This window comes from Palaemon carinicauda, chromosome 6, assembly GCF_036898095.1.
Source record: "Palaemon carinicauda isolate YSFRI2023 chromosome 6, ASM3689809v2, whole genome shotgun sequence".
Lineage (NCBI taxonomy): Eukaryota > Metazoa > Arthropoda > Malacostraca > Decapoda > Palaemonidae > Palaemon > Palaemon carinicauda.
The window spans coordinates 142279875-142306835 of record NC_090730.1 but is presented as its reverse complement, the minus strand read 5'-3'; the positions used below and the strand labels follow the sequence as shown (position 1 = coordinate 142306835).

At 44.1% G+C, this 26961-nt stretch overlaps 1 protein-coding gene across 1 annotated transcript in view; it reads right to left on the bottom strand.

Annotated features, from left to right (window-relative positions):
* The window catches only part of LOC137643268 (B-cell lymphoma 6 protein homolog), a 175884-nt gene that overhangs the window by 62275 nt on the left and 86648 nt on the right, over positions 1 to 26961 (bottom strand). Inside the window, exons 8-9 of the mRNA XM_068376109.1 lie at positions 19337 to 19539; positions 7514 to 7711 (exon numbers count right to left, since the gene is read on the bottom strand). Coding sequence (XP_068232210.1) covers positions 7514 to 7711; positions 19337 to 19539 — 401 coding nt within the window. The remainder of the gene's footprint in view (positions 1 to 7513; positions 7712 to 19336; positions 19540 to 26961) is intronic.

The window sequence follows — 26961 nt, the reverse complement described above, 5'->3', positions numbered from 1 at the left end:
GATAAACATTGTAGAAAAATTCCAAAAGATTTGTCACACATGATCTCTTGTCAAACCATATTGGCCGTCAATCAGAAGATTATTTTTCTCTTTATTTTCTACTATTGAATATACTATACTTTTTTATAATTTTGCTTTCTTTTAGATATATGAGAGAGAGAGAGAGAGAGAGAGAGAGAGAGAGAGAGAGAGAGAGAGAGAGAGAGAGAGAGAGAGAGAGAGAGAGAGAGAGAGAGAGAGAGAGAGAGAGAGAGAGAGTGTGTGTGTGTGTGTGTGTGTGTGTGAATCATGGTTTAAAGCCAGATGTAACGGCTCGTAAGGTCCTCCTTATGAGGAAGACCTTGGAAGGCGAAAAATGACAAATTCGAAGATAATTTGTATTTTTCCTAACCATACAAACCTTAGCTATTTACACAGGGTTTACCTTTTAGCGCAGCTGAAATGGCGAGCCATTAGAATTTAACGAGGGTGTATTACCCCCGCGCTAGTTAGCGGGGGGTAGGGGAGTGGTAGCTAGCTACCCCTCCCCTCCCTCATACACAGATGAATGCTCACTTTCACTTAGAGGTCGGACTTGTCTTGGGGGACAGGGCTGGCGGGCAAATATGTGTAAATAGCTAAGGTTTGTATGGTTAGGAAAAATTACAAATTATCTTCGAATTTGTCATTTTTTCCGTAACCGAAATACAAACCACGCTATTTACACAGGGTGACTTACCCCTTAGGTAGGGTGGAAAGTCCCCAGCCATACTGGCTTTGGCTTTACCCGGGGACTCAGAATCCGAGTGAGTAGCACTCGATAAAAGCAGTCCCTGCACCTCACAAGTTCCTTGCTCCGCAAGGAACCATGTGGCCTACGTAAGCTTGTGTGTGAAGGAAGAAGTGTGACCCGTCCTAGGCAGTAGACCTGGAGTTCCAGAAGGAACTCTGGGTTAGGACGTTCCCAATACCACCTTGTCAGGGTATGGGGGACGCGACAGTATTGACTCAATACTCGGAACACAAGGAAGCATGGTTTACCTGCAGAGGTTCGAGGTCAGCTATGCAGAGACCAGGATGCTGCTTCCCCGTAGAGGGGATGATGAAGAAAGAAGTAAGGGCCAGACATACTTCTTTCGTTCATGCAGACTAAAACCTGATAACAATGCCCTCAACCTTCTGCTACCTGTCCAAAAAGGAGCCTGAGGTTAGACCAGCTGTTGTGTAGCCACCACAGAGCGATAGAAAACGTATCGAGACTCCTGTGGGTCACGCCCTGCAGGAAGCGGGCTGCGAAGGTCATCAGACGCTTCCAGATTCCAGCTTGTAGCACCTGCGTCACAGAGTAGTATTACTCGAAGGCGAGGGACGTTGCGATGTATCCAACACCGTGCTGTAGGGCGACGTGACGGGGGAGGGTCTGGAGACAGGTCGAGATGAATGTCCTTGAGTCCGGGCTGAAGAGGTATACTGGTGACTCTCCCCCATGTCCTCCTTGTGCTCCCAAATCGGCTGCAACTGAGGACAAACTGCAGCTGTTCCCAGCGCTAACCTCTCGATTCCTTTACTGGCAAGAAAGAGAAGGTCTTGGGACATCAGATACAGAATGGAGACTCGAAATCTTGAATGAATCGGACCGAAGGGCCGGGACCCCCAGATTCTGAGTCTAGCCAACAACTCAGGAGCGAGCCTGAATGTTGCCTTCCCCTCTTCCTTAGAAAGGGGGGAGTCGTAAGAGACCAAGAAGATTGCTTACACACTGGCCGTGGCCAGAGTGAGCAGGAGACCCAAGGCGGAATACAATCCGAGGCCTGTCGTAAAGGGTCTTGAGAAGATCTCTTAAAGGACTAAAAGTCCAAGCCATGCTCCAAGTTGGAGGTCTTCCTCCGACTAGGGCAGGGACGATCGTAGCTTCGCATGAGCGAGGATAGATCCAGCGGGCAGGAAAAAGTTATTCCTTTAAGCCTGAAGGTCAGGGAAAGGCTGAGCGACAGGCTTCATTGCCGAGAGCGGAAAGGAGTTTCCTCCCGCCGAAAGGCAATAAGACCGTTATTGCTGGAGAAGAGGCCTCAAGGGAAGAGGTATATCTCCCACGGCACCAACCACCTTAGACTCTTCACTTTGCCTGGGAGACCCCTGTGGATGACTATCGCAGATGACGCGACCTCCGTACCGCGACTGTAGCGGGTTGTCTCTTCTTGAGGAGGAGGCGTAGTGTCTCCAGGCATGAAGCCGAAGCGACGCCCCGGTTCGGGAGAGATGTCGCAGTGTGGTTGCTTGAGTAGTCTGCGCCGTGGGAGAAGCTCTCCCGGGAGGTCCGTCAGGGGAAGCAGAGGGTCCAGAAACCGTTCTGCGCATAGTCCCAGTGGAGCTCTCCCATTGAAAGGTTGACAGACAACCTGGTCTTGTTGAGACCCATTGTCCACAGGCAAAAAGGAGGGAAGACGCAGACGTCGAAGTTGTCCCACCATCACCGGAATGCATCTTGCCAGAGTCCCGGGGTCTGAGACTGGGGGGAGGAATAGCGGAAGCTTGAGGTTCCAAGCTGTCGCGATCAGGTCCCCCAGACCAATACTTGCTGGTTACCCAAGGTCAAAGACCCCCAGGTACACTCTCTCTACGAGGCTCTGCTCGGATAGTCTGAGAGAACATTCCCCTGCCTGGAATGAGAGAGCCGATGGTGGTATTGAGAGAATCTCAATCCTCCCGGTATCTCTACTGCAAGACGTGAAGGTGTGAAAATGCGTCCCCTGCTGGTTAGAATATGCCAGAATCATGAAGTCGACGCGCACGGGGCAACTCGGCAGGAGCTGTAGGATCTGTAGAGGGGCCAGACTAAGGCCCCTAAGCCTGCCTGAATGATGGAGAGGTATCCTTCAGGTCTTGACCATAGGCCTGGACCGGAACATGGCCCCCCCTTCCTTTGACGAGTCCGAGAACAGCATCAAGAATGTGGGGAAAGGACGAGAATATCCACTACCATCAAGAGGCTCCCTAGGTCAACACCCATTGCAGGTCTAATAGTTCCGCTGGTCCCATAGGGCCAGGAAGTCCGGTTAAACATTGCCTGAAGCCACCGGAACTTGGATCGCCCCACATGGAACTTATCCTGAGGCGACCGTTCGGACTATAGACGGGTCAATAAGGAAAGGAGAACCAGGAAACGTTCCAAGGTAGGGCTGAAAGCTCTGCTTGACTGAGAACAGGTACTGCGACTCTCCTCAGTCTTGCCACAGTCAACCGAAAGGAAGGCTCGGAGGATGTGGTAACAGAATCTGGCGTCCCCAGGTGGTCACCCATCCAAGTACCGACGTTGCTTAACCTCGCTGGACGGACGAGAAGCGGGGTTTCCAACGTGGTAAGGCCGTTGACTCAATATCATGGCCAGATACTCCAGATGTTGAGGCAGAGGAAGAGAAGGCTCCAAGCAAAACACCATGAGCCCACACTTGTGGTAAGCATCCGGAAGCTTGTCCCGGCGCTGAAGAAGGTCGAACCCGAGCCTACCGGAGTTGACCAGTCCTCCAAACAGCAGAGGAGGCGGAAGCCTGCACCTGAGCGGCCAAGAGGAAGGCAGGGAGAGTTCTCTGGGGAAACAAACCTGCTATGCCACGGCGGGATAGCCACACTGCATCATAAGCAGGAATACTTGCAGTCTAGGCTGAATTCGACGAGCACCCTGGAAGATGGATGGAATGGAAACTGAAAGTACCCGTCCTTCCGAACCAGGGTTTAAGGAGTCCTGTCGCCTCGTTACCAGTCTGATCGATTCTGCTGGTCTACGCTGGCCGAAGTTTGTTTGACAAACTTGATCAGGGCTTACAAGAAAGGATCGACTGAGGAGGCCGGGGGTGAAGCCGTCGATGATCCTAAGGAAGACCTTCGCCTAAGGTATGGATCATTCTGCCCAACCGGGCAACTCTGCTGACGCTATGGCATAGAGGTTCAGAGACACTGAATTCGCTGACAGAGACGGCAGGCGCGATATCCTTGGCTGATCACAGGCAAGCGATCGCGCGGGCGCACAGGCAAGCGGTCGCGCGGGCGCACAGGCAAGCGGTCGCGCGGGCGCACAGGCAAGCGGTCGCGCGGGCGCGCAGGCGAGCGGTCGTGAGGGTGGGCAGGTGGATGAGCGCGAGTCCGAGGCGGCGAACGCAAGCGTTAGCGCGATGGCGAGGAAACGCGCTGCCGCGTGGGCGAGGAAGACCGCTGGCGATATGGATCAACAAGCGATCGGTGGTGAGCTGGTGAGTGCTAACGCATAGGTTGGCGATGGCGCGTTGTGTTATGCCGACGCGATGGTCGAGCAGCATGCGCAGGTGAGCGATCGTGCGTTGGCGAGCAGTATGCGAAGGTGAGCGATCGCGAGCAGCATGTGCAGGAGGGCGATCGCGCGATGGTGATCAGCATGCGCAGGGTCGCGCGATGGTGATCAGTATGCGCAGGGTCGCGTGATGGTGATCAGCATGCCAGGGTCGCGCGATGGTGATCAGCATGCCAGGGTCGCGCGATGGCGATCAGCATGCGCAGGTGGGCGGTCGCGCGATGGCGAGCAGCCTCTGCAGGTGGGCGATCGCGCGATGGCGAGCAGCCTCTGTAGTTGAGGGTCGCGCGATGGCGAGCAGCATCCGCAGGGTAGACGATGGCGCGATGGTGATCAGCATGCGCAGGGTCGCGCGATGGTGATCAGCATCCGCAGGTGTGCGGTCGCGCGATGGCGATCAGCATCCGCAGTTGAGGGTCGCGCGATGGCGATCAGCATCCGCAGTTGAGGGTCGCGCGATGGCGATCAGCATCCGCAGTTGAGGGTCGCGCGATGGCGATCAGCATCCGCAGTTGAGGGTCGCGCGATGGCGATCAGCATCCGCAGTTGAGGGTCGCGCGATGGCGATCAGCATCCGCAGTTGAGGGTCGCGCGATGGCGATCAGCATCCGCAGTTGAGGGTCGCGCGATGGCGATCAGCATCCGCAGTTGAGGGTCGCGCGATGGCGATCAGCATCCGCAGTTGAGGGTCGCGCGATGGCGATCAGCATCCGCAGTTGAGGGTCGCGCGATGGCGATCAGCATGCGCAGGTGAGCTAGTAGCTGGCGAACCATGTTCCTTCAGAAGTGTTGGAGAACGTTGGTGTGCCGGCTGTAACACACGCGGGCGATCCGGAGATCGATCGCCGAGAGACAGGTGATCGCTGGCGAGCTGATGATCGCTGACGAGCAGAAGGCTACGCGTGGAAGCCTGCGTATAGAAGAAGAGTCCATGACCCCGACCTGAACCGAAGTTCTAGATCGCGAGGGCGAACGTGGGCGCGTAACAGGAACCAACAGGAACAGCAGGGATGATCATCATGAAAGCGCTGACGAACAGGAGAGCGCTGATGAGCAGAAGAGCGCCTGTGCGCTAACACTGAGCAGGAGCAGGAGAGAACACAGCAGAAGGGCGCGCAAGGAAACCCTGACACGCAAGGGAAGAACCCCCGTGGGAGGCAACCCTTTGCCCCGAAGGGATCGTTGTCCGCCGGGAGACTGATGTCCGTCGGTAGACCGCTGTCCGTCGGGAAGACCGTTGTCCGTCGGGAAGACCGTTGCCCGTCGGAAGACGAGATCAGACTGCTGTCCATCAGCACCAAGGCGGAAGATCAAGAAAAGGAGAGTAGGCTGCAAACGGAGATTCTAAAAGGCGCCTCTAGCACCCTTATAGGGAGAAGAGAGGCCCTTACGACGAGGCGGACGGTGGGCCTTACGGCAAGGGAGGCCAACAGCAACAGCAACAGAAGAATCCTCCGAAGAGGGGTCTCTATGAGTGTACTCTCTCGCGAACGAAAGAGATACACTTCGTAGAAGAGACTGGTCAGCAGTGACCTAAAAGGAGCAATCCTCCGAAGAGGAGCTCCTGCAGTTGCCCAGCCCCTTGAGCGAAACTGCAGGTGTGACCGCTCAGCAACAAGAGCATAGTCGCACGAAAAAAAGGCAAGAGGAGAACCCTCCATAAGGGGAAAAACTCAAGCCTGGACAGGAAAAACTTCCCTCGGAAGGAAAGTTACCTGCCCAAGGAGGCAAGCCTCCTGAGAGTTCTAAAATGAACTGGAGAGCTGTCCGTCGTCACGGGAGTACTTCCAGTAGAAGGAGACACGCCCCTGACGAAAACACAAGGGGGGAGGCAGCAACAGCCGAATCCCCAGGACTCAACAAGACAGCTCACACCGTTGCCATATTACAGAAACGAACTAGATCGGTAACTGTAAAAAATAAAACAAAAAACATTAGTACACATTCATTCCCCCGGGAAGGCTCCGAAGAGGAATCCCGAGGGAAAGGAAACAAGAATTACACAACAGGCACGTGCCCTCACAACCACTTACACTCACGGAAGGAGAGCTGTAACCAAAACAGAATTATAACAATTATAATTATGTAATTATGTAATTTAAAAATGAATGAACACTAAAGAAAGAACGAAAACCCCGAAAGGAATCGTTCTACAAAGCTGAAAAATCAACAAATACAATTAGATTCATAAACTAATTGAGACAAACGTACGGCGTAGCAACCCCCCCACACGGAAAGGAAGCTACAAGGGCGTAGTAACACGTAGTAAAAGGGTGAACGACCTCAAGAGAGAGAGAGAGAGAGAAAGACATAAGTCAAACTCGATCGCCACCCATAACGCCGTGGCGGCCAAACTGCCGAGGACACCACGTAGATAAGTACACTACACACACAAATCTGAAAAGGAAACTTACTGATTTCTATACTCAAATATGTATACAAACATGAAAACATGTTTACATATATATTGAGTAAATGAAAAGTAAGCGATTAAGTAAAGACAAAACAAACAATGGCTGCCAAGAGAGGACCAAGACAGAGACGTCTGTCACAGTCCGAGCCAAAAGTGAAAGTGAGCATTCATCTGTGTGTGAGGGAGGGGAGGGGTAGCTAGCTACCACTCCCCTACCCCCCTGCTAACTAGCGCGGGGGTAATACACCCTCGTTAAATTCTAATGGCTCGCCATTTCAGCTGCGCTAAAAGGTAAACCCTGTGTAAATAGCGTGGTTTGTATTTCGGTTACGGAACAAATCCCTTTTTGACTACTTCTTCCTCCTGCCATACCACTCCCACTGGGAGGATGGCCATTCCCCATGAGTGGCCTCTGCATGAAGGGCAAAGTTGGTGAGGGTCCATGTCTTCCTTTGACATAAAAGTGTTGAAGGAGTAGTGCTAATTTTAAAATCACAAGTTCACGTACACAGAATCACACCTAAAAAAAGGGAAAAGTTTTAATTTTTGCCAAAGCCAGTGAATGTGAAGGAAACGTCGGTCTTCAACCATGGCTGAGATCAGAGTATAGAAAGAATATGTGAGAGGAGGGGCGGGGGGGTTTGCTTCACCCCGCTACCACAAATAACAACTGGAACAATTGTTGACCTCATTAAAAGTTTTCATAGCCGTATGCCAGCTTGTGCTGATTTTTTTCTTATGTAATGAACGTAAGGTTTGTATTTTACGTAGGAACAAAACATTATTTGATGTCTTACCTTTGTATACTCTGCCTCTTGCGATTTTTGGCGATTTTCAACATCCTGTAATTTTGACACTAAATACTCTAGTACTTGGCCTAATTTCCCTAGCCTCTCTCTCACAAATGTTTCAAATTCAGTCTCTCTTGCAGAATCTGGTCTATCTCGACACTCCTTACATGTCCACGCACATTTCAATCCCAAAGACTTGTTCTCCTGTAAGACATATCAAAATGATAAACTTCAACAAAAGTAAATCAATTCAGAAAGTATATGAATCAGTTTATATATTTCAGGTTATGTAAATTATGTCACTCAAATTAATCAGGATAGCCATACTGTATCTGAAAAAATATTTATATATTCTGGTATTACGGTTTCAAAATACTCACTTAAAGCTTTACCATATAAACCCTATTATTTTGCCAATATTAGATTACACTAACAATAATATGATAAATTTGAAAGTTAATTTGTATTTTTTCTAACGATACAAACTTGGAGCTATTTATGGAGATTATACTTTCAGCGAAGCTGGAAGACTAGCCATAAGACTTTTAACGAGGTGTAACTACCCTACCGATAGTTAGCGGGGGGTATGGGGTAACCAACTACTTTGCTCACACATACACCAGTGTTGTCGCGTCACTTTTGATTGCAGGCAGGACTTATTGGGGAACAGGTGATGGCAAACCAATTTGTATAAATAGATCCCGGTTTGTATTGTTAGGAAATATACAAATTACTTTCAAATTAGTCATTTGTTCTGACACATTTGTTTCGCCATTTATAGGAATGACACCCATTAGGAGGGTGGAAGTCCACACCCACTGGCTGGTATTTGACTAGTGGTTTTCCCGTATGAGCTCCAAACGTAACATGGAGAAACCGTGACACCTCCCTAAATTGAGTGCAAAGCACTTAGCGGCTTGAGAAGAGAGGGGAAGATGAAAGAGAAAAAGAGCTAGTCATTCTTAACATTCACCCCAGGCTAATACCGGGTAACCTTTGCCCTCAATCACCTGCTACTTGTCCATCAAGGAGCCTGAGGTATTCCAATTATTTGTTGTGCAGCCACCACAAGGCCAATGGAGAATGTCTCCATGTTCCTGTGGGCCACTTCTTGCAGGTAAAGATAATCTGACACTTCTACATGCCAACTTGTATGACCTGCATCACAGAGTAGTTTCTCTTGAATGCTAGGGACATACTATTGCCCCTAATGTCATGAGCTATGGATCGTCTAGATGGAGGTGGATTGGGATTCAGTGCAAGGTCTAGACACTGCAAATCCAAGCAGATATGGTATTCTTTGTGATCCTCCTCTTGACCTTCCCCATGCTGATGAAGAGTGCTGACACTCGGGGGTGCGCTGCTGCAGGTCTTTTGAGATCATACCTCAATCTCCTCAACGTGCAAAGCAACAGTTGATCTGGATCATCAATTACATTACAAAAACTCCCAATCCGGAAGGGCCCAAATCTAGGATCTGCTACTCCCGAATTTTGAGTCTTGGCAATAAACTCAGGGATGAAGCTCAGTGTTACCTCCTCCCATAATATTGACTACGTCGTAGAAAAGACCATGAAGTTTGCCGTCTCCAAAGAGAGGTAGTGATCTGATGCCTGGCACAATGGTTCGTAAGGAGCACCCTTCAAGGATTGAGGGACGTGAACGAAGAGGAAATATCAACTCCTTTCAGTCTAAAGGTGAGGCTTAAGGCTGAGTGGTAGCCTTTCACAGCCTAGAACGAGAAAAGCTTTTCCTCCTGAAGGTAAAAAAGAAACTTCACTATTGCTGGATTAGTAGCATTGGAGGGAGAGCTACCCTTTCCACGACACCAACCACTCGACTTGGTAGACTGATGCCGAAGATCTTCGCAGGTATTCAGACATCCTCTTTGCAACTTGTTGCAAAAAGCTTCTCTGAGAGAGGAGGTGCTGCTTAGTCTCCAGGCGTGAAGTTGCAGCGAAGCTACGGCTTTGTGAAAGATCTTCAAATGTGGCCGTTTGAGTAGATCATGTTGTGGAGGGAGTTCTCTTGGGATCTTCAGCAGGAGTTGCAGAAGGTTCGGGAACCATTCTGCACGATGACACAGCAGAGCTATGAGGGTCATCGAGAGGTTCTTGGATGCTCTGGGCTTGTCGAGTACACTTCTCATTAGACAGAACGGCGGAAGAGCATAAATGTCGATGTTCTACCACCATTGTTGGAATGCATCTTGCCAAAGAACCAGATGATCCAGGAATGGGGAGCAGTAAAGCGGGAGCCTGAAGTTCAGAGACATCGCAAACAGATCCACAGTCAGGGAACCCCATAAAGTCAAGACTTTGTTGGTTGCTAGATGATTCAAAGACTATTCGGAGCCCACTATCTGAGTCGTTCTATTCAGATTGTCTGTGAGCACATTCCGTTTGCCTAGAATGAAGAAGGCTGATAGGGACACCGAGTTGTCTTATGTCTATCTTAGCATCTCCACTGCTAGATGGCATAGGGGCTGCAAAAAGGTACCACCTTGTTTGCTTATGTAAGCCACTACTATGGTGTTGTTGCTCATCAGTACCACAGTGACCTGCCACGAACTGATGGAACTGTTGGAGGGATGGGTAGGCTGCCCTCATCTCTAGGATATTTATGTGCTGGTACCTTTCGGACTCGGACCAGAATCCGGAGGCCGTGCGGTGCAGCATGTGGAGCCCCCGCCCTTCTTTTTATGGGTAGTATTCTGGCCAGGGCACCAACCACCCGTTGAGATACTACCACTAGAGAGTTATTGGGTCCTTTGACTGGCCAGACAGTACTCTGGTTACAGATCATTTTCCTTTTGCCTACACATAACTGAATAGTCTGGCTAATTTTTTACATTCCACTCTGTTCTCATACACCTGATAACTCTAAGATTACCAAAACATTCTTCCTCGCTCAAGTGGTTAACTACTGCAATGTAATTGCTCAGTGGCTACCTTCCTCTTGGTAATGGTGGAAGAGACACTTTAGTTATGGTAAGCAGCCCTACTAGGAGAAGGACACTCCAAAATCAAACCATTGTTCTCTGGTCTTGGACAGTACCATAGCCTCTGTACCATGGTCTTTCACTGTTTTGGGGTAGAATTCTCTTGTTTGAGGGTACACTCAGGCATACTATTCTATCTTATTTACCTAATCTTTTATTTTTGTAGTTTTTATAGCTTATATGGGGAAACCTTATTCTAATGCTGTTTTTTCTTGAAATATTTTAATAGTTAATTACTTTTCTTGTAGTTTCCTTATTTCATTTCCTCACTGGGCTATTTTCCCTGCTGGAGCCCTCGGGCTTATAGCATTCTGCTTTTCCAACTAGGGTTATAGCTTAGCAAGTAATAATAATAATAATAATAATAATAATAATAATAATCTAAATAGAACATCAATTCCAGGGGAGGTTTGAGATGGTCAACCACTCAGTGGAGGTTCTCGTCTGCCAACCACCACATCAGGTGCGTCTGCTGCTCGGGTCCCATGGGGACCAACGTATTTGGGAAGTCGCTGTGGTGATTCTACCTGGTTTTCAGCCGCCATTCAGAGGGGCCATGGATGATGAGTGACCTATGAGACACAACCACTGCTGTGATGGAAGCTCTTCTCGTTTGAGGAAGGGACTTGCAATCTTCTCCAGCCTCTGTACTGTCGTCTGATGGGAAGACTTTCTGGAGGTTGGTGTTGATGATCAAACTGAGGTATACCAGTCTTTGAGAGGGAAGCAGGGATGACTTCTCGAGATTTATCAACGATCCACAGATCTTGGAAAAAATTGATGAGTCTGTCTCGGTGTTGAAGATGGGTTGCCAACGAGTCTGCTAGGATCATCCAATCCTCGAGGTATCTCAGGAGACGGATGCCGATCCTGTGAGCCCAAAATGACACTAAGACAAACACTCTCATGAAGACCTGAGGGGTTGTGGAAAGACAGAAGTAAAGCACCTTGAACTGGTATTGTTTGTTCTCATGTATGATCCTTACATACAGTACTTCCTTGAAGACGGATGGAAGTATGCATCTTTGAGATCCAGCGTGCACATAAGTCCAGTGGTCTTACTGCTTGTCTAACCATGTCTGCCATCTCCATGCTGAACGGAGTTTGCAGAACAAACTTTTTCAGAGCCGAGTGGTCGATGACAGGTTTCCAGCCTTCAGACGCCTTTTTCACAAGAAAGCGTCAACTGAAGAACCACGGAGACCCATCGAGGATTTCTTAGAGAGCGCCCTTCTCCAACATGGACTGGACTTCGGTGTGAAGGGCCAGCTTCTTTGCGGATCCCTTCACATAGAGCGATTCACAGAAACTGTCCATGGTTCGGCCACGGGCTGCAGCCACCTTTGCCAGCGGTGTTGCCAAGTGGGAGGATTGCCCATCCTAGTGGGAGCGACCTCAGTCACCCCCTTTGCTCCCTCTTCCTCCAAAGATGGACTTGGTGCCCTTCTGATCTCGGGCATGAAAGTGCTTCTTTCACACCTTTCTTGAGGATCCTATTCTTCTCGTCGTCGGCAGTTTGGTGGTCTGCGTCTGCTTCTTCTGAAGAAGAGCTGAACCATAGAACTGAGATGTCATGACCCTATGGAGGAAGTTGTCCTGATTGGACTTCCTCCAGCACTTTGCAGCCCGCTCGATTTCTTCCAACCTGAAATGGAGGAGGTTGTCCTGATTGGACTTCCTCCAGCACTTTGCACCCCGCTCGATTTCTTCCAACCTGAAAAGGAAAGAGCCGTCTAGTTTAGATTTCCTGAGACCAGTCATTTCTACCTGGGGAACTTGCCGATGAAATATCTTGATTACAGAGACCCTTCGCTTGGGTATGACATTCGCTCGCTAGTTGACCACTGGTGGGCGGGAAACTCGATAGTGTGGGTAACCGACAAAATTAATGTTTCCATCGAATTTCTCATAGAATACTTAGACTAGTCTTCGGTTCTGATGAGGTGTCCCATGGATCCTACCCACAGATCCAGCCACGAAGTAGCCTGCATGGCATACTTCGTGACCCTTTCCATGTTTAAGATTTCAGACGCAAAGAAAATGACTGAAAACCCAGCAAGTCTCTCAAAAGAGACCCCTCTAGAAAGTGCCTCTATAGATGTATCTAGAGGCAAGGCCGGAAGGGGCTCATCCGAGACCTCGTTATATCGCCTCTGCTGAAAAAACAGCAACAGAAGGAGTTTTGAGGACGAGCCTGTACAGAGAGAGATGGAGGAGCCGACAATCTAAGCAGACGCCTCCTTTCTTCCTGGCACCCGTCAACCCCTCGACCAGGGGAAAGCTACACTGGCCTTGGGAGGTCACTGGATACCATAAAAGTGGTCAAGAACAGCATCCTTGCCCTCTTGAGGGATTGCCGTAGGGTTAGCCATTCCGTTGATGGCCCTCATGCAGGCCAAGACCTGCTCTACTTCCGTTTATTTGGGACTGGTGGCCCTAAAGAGTCCAGGGTGGATCAAGGTCGTCAACAGTTGAGGCCAAAGGAACGTCGCTTGCTGACGTCTGCTGCTGCCGTGAAGATCCCACATCATCTCTCTTGTAGCTGTCATGCAGCTCTGGCCACGGTGTTTTTAAGCACCGTCTTGGAGTCTTTACTCTCCCTTCGAGCAGGAAGGAATTTCTCCAACAGAGATGGTCTGGAGGACTCCCTTCATCTAGTAGGGACTTATCCTTCACTTAAACAAGGAACTGCCACAGGTTGTTCCATCTCCTTGGAGATAGGACGTAGCCCTGGAGGGACTACTTCGATCAGTGACAACCGGAGGATGGAAGTAAGGGAGATCTCCCGTGGAGATCCAGAACCCCAGCTTGTACAGGGGTGGAACATGTCTCCCGTAGGAGGAGTCGGGTTCCTCAGTCTCTTCTTCTTCTTGGTGGTGAGTACCAGAGTGATCTGGACTTGTGAGAAGTCCTGTTGGATAGAACACGCCACTCCTGCAGCTCCTCGCATCTTCTTGATGGGAGAGATGAACATCTGAGAAGCAGGAGCCTTGGAAGGGGCTGGCAAAGAGACACTCTGTCTGGGGTCAGACGGAGAAGAGATAGAACTGGAGGAGACCAACTTATCAAACGGAATCTTGGGCATACTGGCTAACTACCTGTCTCAATGGAGGGGCCACTCCCGAGACAGCTCAACTCACCACCTTTACCAAGGCATCAAACAACGCAGGTTCCTTCCGAAAAGGTGGAAGGAATGGGGTCTCATACGGGAGGTTGTGTGATGGAGATTGCCTCCTTGGAGATTGTGGCTTTGGCACCTGAAAGGAAGGAAAATGAGGTTGCTTACTTACAAGAAAGGCACTGGCTAGCCTCTCCTGGGTTGGAAGAGCGAGCTGGAAAACAGGCAGCAAAAGAGATCTGCACCCTCATAGACTCCATCTGGATGGCTGGGAAGGGTACAGGGCGACTGATATTTGCTGAAACCCCAAGAGGATTGTGATGAACCTCTGCGGGAAGATGACGATCACCGAGAGCAGGAGGCAGGCCATGCGCAGGAGAGGCGTGCGCGGATCCTGGGCGTGCTGGACTAGGGGCTGGTGAGTCATAGTGACATGTGAAAGCCGGGAGTGCTGGTCTGGCTCTGGGCGAGTGTCCTTCACATGAATGCGCACACGCAGGTAGTGGACTGCTCATCAAAGGTCTGAAAGGCTCACCGAGGTAATGCGGAGAGCAATCACACATAAGCAGATGGTCGCGCAGAGACAGTAAAAGACACACAGGCTGTGGACGACTCGCAGACTTGTAATCGCGAGCAGAGGAATGTACTTTCTCGGGATGAGCAGGCAGGTGATGATCACACACTAATGGCGAGTAGCACACTGGCGAGTTCTCATGTGAAGATGGAAGGTCCTTGTTCCTGCAGCAATCTAGAGCTGGGTGACGATGGTGAACAGGCGAGCAGACTCATATAAGTGGTGCGGCGATCACGAGATGACGAGTGGCGACCAAGCGCTGGAAAGTGTCTGGAGCGAGAGCGAGGGCAAGACAAACAAGATGATCGTCGGTCTCTAGGATCGTCGTAGTGGCGTTTCCTGATGAAAGGACACGGAGAACGTTTGAAAGGGCGACAACGTTCGAGGAGGCGGGACGACATCTGGAAAGTCTCTGCAGTGGAGAAGCATCAGGGTAGGACCTCACTTCTTGTGGAAGTCTGAAACACAGGTCAGAGCTTGAGGTTGACGTGGAACAGTTGGGTTTAATTGATATTGATGTGACAGCTGTGTTTGGGTGTTGTCAAACTGAGCCCTCTCATGATTAAGATTTATGTCTTCTAAATTTACAGGTTCTCTCTCTGGTCTGCATCAGAGAGCATCGTTAACCCACAAGTATCTCCTTTGCAAGGTTAACAACATGTTGAAAGCACCATGTCTGTTCTGTTGAGTCACCATCTCTGCCTATCTCTAGTGCTGAAAGAAATTACTATTGCATGCCCACAAATTGCTGAAGATTAAATTACAGTACAGTAGTAGATCACGGAGATCTCTATATGATCTAGGGCTTCAGGAAGGGGATGAATCCCATAGAAGTACATCCATAACACCATCTAACTCTCGTACTCTCTACACTCCTTCAGTGTATACCCTCAACAAAAGAGGGGAACAATCCAGATGCAATGAAACATACTTGATCTATATGCATTTCTGTGTCTGCCGACGCTAACCTGGCAGATACTGTATGCCTGTGGAAAAAGTGCCTAAGAGACACACCTTTAGGGGAAGAGAATCTGGTGAAGCTTGTGTCTCACATTTGTGAGATGCGCGTCTATAAGGGAAGCACACCTGACAAGACTCATCTAGCAAGGCACCGTTTACAGAGGTTTATCTAGCAAGGGTCGTTGAAGAGTTGCTTCAAAAGTGAGACTTCAAAAAGACGCGTCTTCTACAGGAACTCCTAGATAAGGCATCTGGATGAGGAGCGTCGGGGCAATGAGCATCCGGTGCAGCAGAGCTGATAACAGGATGTTGTGTAGGCAAATGCTTCATAAAGACACCCCAGGAGATGTAGCGCTGTGCACGGATGGAGAGCAGATGCGTCTACGATGACCTCTAGAAGAGGGTCTCCCCGATCTAGACCATTTAGAACGCTTAGATTGTGATCATCTAGAGTGATGTTTTTTCGATCGTGAGCGTCTAGCTCGCAATCTAGAATGCTTGCCTTGTGATCTAGAATGCTTGCCTCACGATCGAGTTCGTCTTGAGACTTTGAGCGCGAAGCCCGTGACCTTAATCGTGAGCGTGAAGCCGGTGATCGTGAGCGTGTGTCTCTAGACAGGCATAGATCGAGGGTGTCTCCTAGACGACTTACGCCTAGACCGCGATGACCTACGGTCCTTATGGCGTGAGCGTGTAGCACTATCATGCGAACGTCCATAGGATGAATGCTTAGATCATGAACAATCTTTTGAACCTCGTAAACGGGGTTTGGGGGAGTGTAAAGCTCGTAAAGGTGATCCTGTTACAGGACGGGATGTCGTCACACGTCCAGGTGAAGGGTGAGCAGGTGGAGTGCTCATCGAAGGAGGATCACTGCGCTAACTAGGATCGTTCTACCTAACCTTGTCAGCTTGCTGGAGCAGAGCACGCGAGCTGGAACCATCTCTGTTGGAAGAAACAAGGTTTATGTTGAGGTTAGGCAGTGATATCGCCCTACGTTGGCGAGCGGGGACATCATCAGCAGGAGGCCGTTGAAAGGTCGACACAGAGCAATCACATGCGCGGCGTGGAAGTGCCAGGAGAGGGTGAAAGGTGGACTTCACACAGGTCTAGGGCAGAAAATGTTGTTACCAAAAGGGGATGGTTCTCTCCTCGCGCCACGCTGAAGGAGTTGCAGAAGAGTCTCCTACGAAAGGGGAGCATAAACATCCGAGGATGGTCAGGCCTACAGTACATCTGCAATGGAAAATGGCTCCCCAGCAGCTGGAGGTGAAGATACTTCATGAGGGGAAGCATCAAACCCCCCCACCTACCCATACGTTGCCAAGGAGTAAGTCGGTCTGTCCTCCTACTCAGCCGACTACCAGAGGAATGTGGGCGAGGAGGAGCTTTCGGAAGCGATCCCGGAGTACAGGAAGAAGAAACCGAGCTCTTTTCCCTGCAGAGCCAGACTCCGGGGGAGAAAGATCTCTCTTAGCTTTCTTCTTCCTGTGCCACCCGAACTTCTCCCACTGGGAGGCAGACCACTCCCAAAAATCGTCACAGGGCTAAGCCTGCTCACAGCAATGCCCCCGCCAGGCAGGACACAGCAGATGGGGGTCTGTGTCCACGGAGGACACAGAAGGAGCGCACTCATATATGAAGAGAGACAGGAAGCACGTAAAGCAATGGTTGTATGTCTGATGGCGAGCCTTGGAAACGGCTGAAGAGCGGACACGTCCGAATTCAACCAGCCAAAAGAAAAAAGTGAGGCAGCTCTGAGAGCTGTGAGTAGAGATAGGTGGTGGGGGTTCACCAAGGTACCCCCTACCAACCCACAACAGTGGGAAGGTAGGGTTGCTACATAGCATTTTCTTTCAGTCTATTGGCTGCCTTCCAGCTTTGCCGAAAGAGATATCCTACGTAAACAATGGAAGGTTTGTTAGTGCAGGAACAAATAGACCAGTTTAGATAAAGTGCGTAAAGCCTCCAGATGAGTCAGAATTGTATTTATGAATTAAGAATATTTCCCTGTATGTTATTAGTAGTAAACATCAAACCCTCCCATTAACACATAACAACCTTGGGAGCTGTGATTTTCCCCCTGGGATAATTTACTCACCTGTGGCCTCCCACATACCAAAATATACCTAGAACACCATTTCCTACTCATTCCATGCCAAAGTATCTATGAGTAATACATAGGTAAAGTTATAACTTATGAATCTAGCCCTTCATCTGTAAATGGAAAAGCTATTCAGCATCACTCTTCAAGTGAAGGAAATTGCAGCAGTTACACCACAAGATATAAAATATGGGAGATTAGACATAAGATTTAAGAAAGGAAGATGAAATTGATGTAAAGTAGAAGGATACAAAATTGGGTGAAGCTGGGATTGAAGGGACACAGGTAAGAACATTGTGTAGCACTTAAAGAGCACCACAGGTGTGATGATAACATTAAAGCAGCCTGACTAAAAAGCCCCTGGGGTATGGAAAACGTGCCCGAGGAATGTAAAAAGAGCCTGGAGAAAATAAAATAACACCCGGGAGAAATAAAATGCGGCTGGGAGAAATAAAATGCGGCTGGGAGAAATAAAATGCGGCTGGGAGAAATAAAAGGTGACCAAGAGAAATATGAGATTAGAATTATCAATAAATAATGATTGAAAGGAAATACTTGAAATACTTGTTTTAAATATAAAATATGTGGTCTTAAATATATATAGTACAGTACTGTACATACATTAATTCCCCCGAGACAGAAGTGAAACGTTAATATTTAAACCATTAATTCATTTGAAGCTAGATGAAGAAATGACCTTATGTTCCATCACGTTCTTATACTGTATACATAATTTTAAATTTTTTTATATCACAGATTTAACCACAAGGAAGGAAGGAACAATGCTGGCAAATTTTTAGGAACATATGATCTGTTGAAGGCTCTTGTAAATGCTGGCTAAGTCCCTTTACTCACAAACGTTCCAAAGAGGAATTAAAAATAACGTCAGATATATTAGCGACAATACTAGCAATGAAAAGAGAGAAGATAAAGGGAAAAACAGACAATATATCAATATTGGTGGAGTGTGGGGAAAGGTTTCTTAAAACTCAAAATACAAGAGTCCCTCTGAATCCACAATCCAATCCAGCAAATGTTTTAGTCTTGAAACGAGCCTACACCGTGTTAAAGAAACGCCCTTAATAGAGACGAATATCATGGATATAAATGATGCCGTTATATTTAAATGTGTTTCTTTGTTATTTGAGTATTATCATGATGTACTGTATATGAATTTAATCATTTGAACCTAAAAACCTTATTCCTTTTACAATTGCCATTGATTTATCCACAATTTTAACTCTCGGGTGCTCTCTTTTTCTCCAAGGCGCTTTTAGTTTCCCAAGGCGTTACATTTTTGGTTTTGTTATAGTTACAGACAAAAAAAGCTTTTCTACTAAAAAACGGGTGTTTTCTATAGAAAAATGTGTTTTCTTAAAAAATTACCTATTTTCATTGCAAGTAAAAACTTAGTTATCTAAGAAATAATAATCAATGGGGTTAGCGTGCGCAGCTCAGCATGTACAGCTTGCTAGTACATTGGAGCTTTAAGTTTTTCTTTTTCCACGAGCGCACGCCGTAGCATAGACCATTAGATTTATAAAAATATCCCCGTTCTCAGACAGTATAACCGGTTTTCGGTTTATTTGCTGTTGAAATGAAGGTCAATATCAGTAAAACCACATTATCTACAGGAAAATCTATTATTCTGGTTCAAAATGTTGTTCCGTCGGTAACTATAATGTTACCAATTTTATAGTGACCCCTTAAAACACCTACAGCAAAAGGTTAGATGGCTTCAAGTATAGTTATGGAAGCATATGAGGTTTCAACATTTACTGGTGGCAGACCATAGGTTCTGTAAAGATTTATCGCGGAAAGGACTAAGGGCCTGACTTTTCCACAGAAAAATATTTGGTAATCAGTATAACAATTCATGATCATCCCTAAAAATTATGTTTAGCCTGAGCTGCTATACTACGTTAGGCCCTATTATTAGCTTATGGTAGGGACAAAGACAATTTGTTATTCATTACCTTTAATGTGTTGACTTAAACATTGAGAAACAATAGTTTATCAAGGGAAATAAAACTCTGTAGTTAGGCTGGGGCTACTGGGAAAATGCCACCCACCTCCTTATCCTGCATGACCCTATACTTGGCATCGGGAATCTTTGCGCATTTTGCATGATACCAACGCTTGCATGAACCCTCACATAACACAACACTGTCCATATACGTGAAAAATTTCTTGCATTGCGTACACAACAGTGTGGCGCCAGTGTTTGCAGGCACACTTGGAAATAACCCATAAGGGTTCGCCATCATTGATTGATCTTATATTTGTCAGTAGCGTCCCTGCGATCGCTTATGACAACAACAACATTACAACTTCTTCTTCTTCTTCCTTCTGTTGTCTGCACCTGTCATAAATTTTGAGATATATTCTTTATCATATATATAGTACGTATGTAACTGCATGAAACAAATATTTGATGCGAGTAGTTTCATTGATAATGAATATAGCGACCTCATAATTCAAACAATTTGAGAAAAAAAAAAACTTATTATTCTAGTACAAGACCAAATGTAACTCACGGCGTACATTTTTATTTTATTTCTAAAATAATAACGATTAGTAGTTTGTTGCAATTGTATATATCTACAACATATATGCCTAATGAGTGTCATTATCTACCGAAAAAAAATAATCTGCAACTAAAATGACGTGCTAGACGTATCGACGGCTCTCTCTCTCTCTCTCTCTCTCTCTCTCTCTCTCTCTCTCTCTCTCTCTCTCTCTCTCTCTCTCTCTCTCTCTCTCTCTCTCTCTTTTCTTGGCCGACGGGAAAGATAGGTGAACGGATGAGAGCTCCTCGTGTGGTTCTATAAAAGGAAAGGGCAAAGAGTGGATAGGATGTGATTTTTGCACTATTTATTAACACAAGAACTGTGACTATATAGATACTAATATCAGTCCTGACTGCGTAAATGAAATGCAAATTTAAATGAAAAAACAAAAACAGGAAGACAGGGGAAGGATAATCTAAAAAAAAAAGGAGGGGAGATATAGAAGAGAAACAAGACAATAGAAAACATGAAGCAAGAATTGCCGAGTTGGAGATTAACATGGGAATATGCTATCGACTCTGCGGTTCAACCCAGGCTACCGAGTCTACTGAAACAAACACATAACCTTACCGAGAAAGATAATATCAAGCAAAGACTATTGAATCATTTAAAACAAGAGCCAAAAAAAAAAAGATTTAAAGTAATTTGCTGAAAATGTTAAGGGGAAAATCTTAGAAATCAAATAAACTATAATTACCGATATAAAAAATGAAGTTGAAAAATCACTCGAAGCCATATCAATTCTTGATAACAGATAAATTTAAAATGGAAATGAAAATTTCACTGATGACAAGATTAGGAACGAAGACTGGTAGTGGTACATTTTAATATAAGTAGGCTAGAATACCCAAGAAGATAAAGAGACCTATAATTAAGGTTTAAACAGTTACAGCTCGTTATTGTAATAAGTCACAAATGTAAAGAATACTAACAAGAATGTGTAACTTGAGTGTACAGCTTAAGATTACACGAGAAACAAAGTAAACTGTAGAGCACATGGAGTATTTTCCAAGGACTCTGGAAAGCTACAATGTATATGGTATATGCATACCAACACTGCTCCAGAAAATGTGTATCCTTTGTTTTAATGTTGTGTAAAAGAAATAAATAGGTGTGAGAACATTTATTCAGAAACTTTATCGAAACCTAAAAGTACAAAATTATTTTTTACTTACCATAACCTAAGTTTCTACTGTTCAAACTACTGTAGGTCTATTCATCTAAAAATCAAATCCATTCTTCTTGTTTTGATTTGCAGGAAAAGATCAGTAATTTTCTCCTTGGTCTTTGGATGACAACTGAGGAAATTTGTCTGCATTGAAAGCACTGCAGGTGCATTTAATCTTTCCAAATCCATATAGTTTTCATGAAAAAAAAAAATTATTGTTTTTGGTGTTGACAAGTAGCGTTCTGTCTCTGATGTAGTCATGGGAATTGTCAAGAGATAAAAAAAAATGTAAAAGAACATAAAGCTTAATACAATAGAACAGCTGGAAGCGGCCACTGAGTAGAATAAAAGTGGGAAAACACCAGTACGATCAGAATTTCAAATTGAAATGGACAAGATATCAGCTAAAGAGAGGGAAGATTTGATACTGGATTTATTAAGAGCAATATGGGAAGAGGAAATAATGCCCAAAAGACTGGAATGAGAGTCTAATTCTACATTTTATCACATTCAAAAATATAGTACACGATTTTCTGGCACAACGCATTAGAGTAAAAAAAAAAAAGGTTAACTACCTTCCACCATTACCACACCATGACCATGTCGGCACAGCGAAAGCGACAGAGCTCTCCCTTTCAGACTCGCGTGCAGCTTCCTACACCATGCAGCTGGAACTGTGAAGTGTACAGTTCCATAAGAAGATTTTTTCTTTATATATATATATATATATATATATATATATATATATATATATATATATATATATATATGTATATATATATATATATATATATATATATATATATATATATATATATATATATATATATATATATATATAAACAAGACTGACTACTGACATTAAGCTTAAGGAATATATATTTTATAAAGAAATGATTAAAGGAAAATCATTATATGGCATGTTATAGATATCAAATGAAAACAAGTTGTGACTGCAGTTCCCCAGTGCCTATTCACGAGCCATCATTCGGTCTTGGACCTTAAACGGAGAAAAGTGAGAAATTTAGGAGGATTGTGATAGCGAGACGCTTGGAAAGGTCGAACTTGGAGATTAAAACTAGATAACAGAGTGGAAATATATGGGTTGGTATGAAAGAAATGTGTGTAGGGAAAACAGAGGAATTGGTGGGAAAACTAGCCGATATGGTGGGTCTAAAAGAGATAAGTGGTAGTGGGACAGACAGGAGCAAGAATCGCTTAAAAAAAATCAAGGCAATTAAAGACTGGAAACTGGGAAGTAGGGCATGGTCCATGTACAGGGAGTAGAGGAACTGTAGCCTACAGAGAAGATGAAAAAGATTCTAGGAGGAGAGTAAGTATAGCTATTGGAAGAGTGGTAGAGCAATTGGATGAAAGACTAGAAATAGGTAATAAGAAAAGATATCTATAAAATTTCAAACTTAAAGAAAATGCAGAGAGGATTTTTAGCAACTGGGAATTATCAAGGATAGAGATGGAAATATATTATATAGGGATGGGGACATTAGGAAGAAATGGAGAGAATATTTTGAACAACTATTGAATTGAATAAGAGAGAGAGAGAGAGAGAGAGAGAGAGAGAGAGAGAGAGAGAGAGAGAGAGAGAGAGAGAGAGAGAGAGAGAGAGAGAGAGAGAGAGAGAGAGAGAGAGAGAGAGAGGGTGGGGGGTAGCGATGGATATACGGAATATAGAAGTGAAGCGGGCACTGAGTAAAATAAAAATGAGAAAACACCACATCCATCAGGATTTCAAATTGAAATGGCCAAGATATTAGCTAAAGAGGGGGAAGATTTGATACTGGATTTATTAAGAGCAATATGGGAAGAGAAAATAATGCCTAAAGACTGGAATGAGAGTTTAATGCCTCATATATATATATATATATATATATATATATATATATATATATATATATATATATATATATATATATATACATACATATATGTATATATATATATATATATATATATATATATATATATATATATATATATATATATATATATATATATATATATATATACAGTGCTGGGCACTTACGTCACCAATTGTGCCATTGCGTCGACGACGGAACGATAATTTCATCGACACTTAACACAATGACGCTAAAATTAAAAAAAAAAAAAAAAAGCATAGTAATGACGTTGGCGCAATTATATTGTCGCAAATAAAATTTTGCGTCCTTTTCCATTTAAAGCCAAGTGTTCTGTGTAATCATCCAATCATCTTGCTTTAGTAATAATTTAATTTTGCTTTTTCTTGATTTATTTGTTATGGAACTTTTCAGTTTCTAGTAAAGACAAAACTTTGAAGAGAGAGACAGATGGGGATGTGTTACCGCAAGTACTTAAATAAAACTACTTCTATTTAAATAATTAAATTCATCTATTATACAGTTTATATCCTATTAGACAAATAGTTTATAGATTGTAGTTAAAGTTTGTATTACTATGATACTATGATCAAGATACAGTAACAAAAATGAATTAATCACCTGATTAAACTAAGTAACTAATGAGTAGTATAAAATCAAAATAGATGAAGCTGAGTTTTACTTTTAATTGAGTAATCCAAATAATATCAAAGACAAATTAGTAAATTATTAAAATAAATCAAATATAAATGAAAAAATCAACTGAATTGTAAAATAAAAATTCTGTAGTATTTTCTATCACACACACACACACACACACACACACACACACATATATATATATATATATATATATATATATATATATATATATATATATATATATATATATATATATATATATATGATGTTCCACGTAAATTAGATTAATTAGTAAAGATTAGCGTATCCGCCGGCAATATGCATTCATGAGTGGGAGGGGAACTGTGGATGGCAATTTTATAATAAAGCAGCTACAGGAAAAGAGAACCGGGGGAAAACAGAAGCTCTTCTGTGCTTTTGTAGATCTAGGAAGGCTTATGATAGAATACCAGAGAAGTTGGCTAGAATAGTGGAGCTAATATACAAAAGAACAAGGACAAAACGAATAACAGCTGTTGGAGAAACGGAGATCTTTGAGGTTAGTATTGGATTACATCAGAAGTAAGAATCAAATTAATTTCTATTTGTGGTGGTCATGGATGTGTTAAGGGAAAAGATCAGAAATTAAGAGTTGTGAGAGTTACTATATGAAGATGTTTTAGCGATTACTGCTGAAAATGAGGAAGACTTACAGAGAAGTGTTGTGGAGTGGAAATTAAGAGACTTTGGAGAGGGGTCTCTTGAGGTTAAATGTGGATAAGACTGAATCTATGGGGGAACAGTATGGAAGGTAGGGAAAGGATAACCAGGCATGAAAGTAGAGGCTCGGTAACAAAACAGGTGGAACAATTTAGATACTTAGGATCTACCAGTAGTCAGGATGGAGGACGTGAGGTTGAAGTTAAGAATAGGATAAAAGTAGCTTGCAGAAAGTGGAGGGAGGTAGCCAATCAAGCTAAAATTCAGGATCTATAGCACAGTGATAAGACCAGTGTTAACGTATAGATTGTAAATGTTGGCTCCAAGACTAAAAGAGGAAGCTTGAGAGAACAGAGATGAAAATACTGAGGTGGATTATGGGAATATCACTGATTGAAAGATTTGAAAACGATGAAATAGAAATAATGGCAGGCATAATAGAGCTTGCAGAGGTGAAGAGCGTCATGACTGAGATAGTGTGGGCACATAATTGAAAATGGATAGTGGTGAGTGCTTGGGAGGAACCAGTTAGTGGAGGAAGGTCAAGAGAGATTAGATGGTGAGATAATGTAAAGGATGATATGGCAAGAAGAGGTGTGGTGGAAGAAGTTACTTTAGATAGAAGGCATTGGAGAGGCCACATCAGGCACCCGACCCCTTAATGTAGGGATAACGATGTAAGAAGAGTAGGCCTATTCTAAATAAGATTCAAAACAGTTGCTGATACCGAAATGCAAAAAAATTGGAAAACTAAAACCAAAACTAATGATATTCAATGTATTCAGTAATGAAGACGATGTAAATTAAGTAATACTTTGACTCACAAGAATTGTTGCTTGGATCCGATATAGAATGTAGAGGAGAACATAAGTCAGCTATTAAAAAGAAAAAAAAAAACCTGTGGAATGGGCTATTTACCACTTCATCCTGAAATGTGATCCTAAAATTCGAAAGGCTATTCATAATAGTTGTGACAAAGTTATTTTGCATACGTGATAAGGACCATGAGATCACCCGCTTCCACTGTCAAATGTAAGGAGATTTTGAAAAAGACTACTTTCATGACCTGCTGGGAATGATAGCTGAGAACAAATATGGTATCTTTTTATTACTCGATTTAGTGTTGTTTTGGATTTACGGCCATCGCTACTGAAAACCAAGCTTTTGAATATCTAAAAGATTACTCGGTTGGCAGAAATTAATGTTTACGAATTTGAAACTTTCATTCATAATATAAACCATTAAGCAGAGGGATACCCCAGGGAAGTGTTCTTAGCCAAATCTTATTTTGAATCTATATTATAGATCTATCTAAAGTACTTCAGAAACATGAAGTGAAGTTAAAATATTTGCGGATGATACGCAATCTTACTTCATAAACAATATTGGTGATACCGCTGAAACTTTAAACCCTGTTCTTGCTAAAGTTAGGTTAATGGATGGCAACTAAAACCAAATTAAAATAAAGTCGAGTTTTTGGTTGTAGTAAAGAAAAACAGCTCAAGAAACTTAGGTAACATCAAAATAGATAATAACAACCTAGACCTGATATTTAGTAGAGTTCGTGACCTAGGTGTATTTACTTCACTGTAATGAATAATATAATAAGAATCGCTGGACATCACCTAAAAACATTGATTTGTAAAGAATTATCTGTTTGAACATTTTGTTAAGAAACAGTGCTATTACCAAGATTGGCTTTTATAACTATCTATAACAATGTACCCAAAGTGCGTCCTAAGACATAACAAAACATAATAAAGAGTGGAGCAAGATTGACCAACGGTGTCACACCCAAGAAAGGATTATACTTAAACTGGTTGAAATATACTGCTTGCCTATTAAAGACCGAATATAGTTTATTTAAAATAGCCTATCTACAAGGCATTGTTAGGCCTACACATCGTGCAACCAACGAATCATGTTTTCACTATAATAGTTACAGATGGTTTCAAGTCATACTTTCCTTGTCCTATACTGCTGGGGAACCCTACTAGGGCCTACACGTTTATTTTATCGTATATATTCTTAGGTAAAAAGCATTTCACACAGGATATTGGGTGTTTACTGTCAAATCCACATTATCAAAGCACATAGGAAAGAAGAAAGTATTCAGTTTACTTCTATTGTAGGTTTTAGAGCTTTCAAATAATATGCGGTTCTAAGACTAAATAACAAGCTCCCACTAGACACCCGAAAGACTAAGGATATTAAGTCTTTCAAGAAGAACCTGAAGACTCTTGTTTTCGAAGTGCTACGATAATGTGGATTTGACAAATAACGCAGAATAGGCTGTGTGATAGATACTCTAAATACCCGGGAATGAAGACAACAAAATGATCATGTAGGCCCTCTATTATTATTATTATTATTATTATTATTAGCTAGGCTACAACCCTAGTTGGTAAAGCAAGATGCTATAAGCCCAAGGGCTCCAACAGGGAAAATAGCCCAACGAGGAAAGGAAATATGGAAATAAATAAACGATATAAGAAGTAATGAACAATTGAAATAAAGTATATAAAAAACATTGACAACATTAAAACAGGTATTTCATATATAAACTATGAAAAGACTTATGTCAGCCTGTTCAACATAAAAACATTGTTGCAAGTTTGAACTTTTGAAGTTCTACTGATTCAACTACCCGATTAGGAAGATCATTCCACAACATGGTCTCTATGGCACAGGGTTTCCATGTGTGACAGGATATGGAAGTACGATTTGTGTAGGATGCGAGG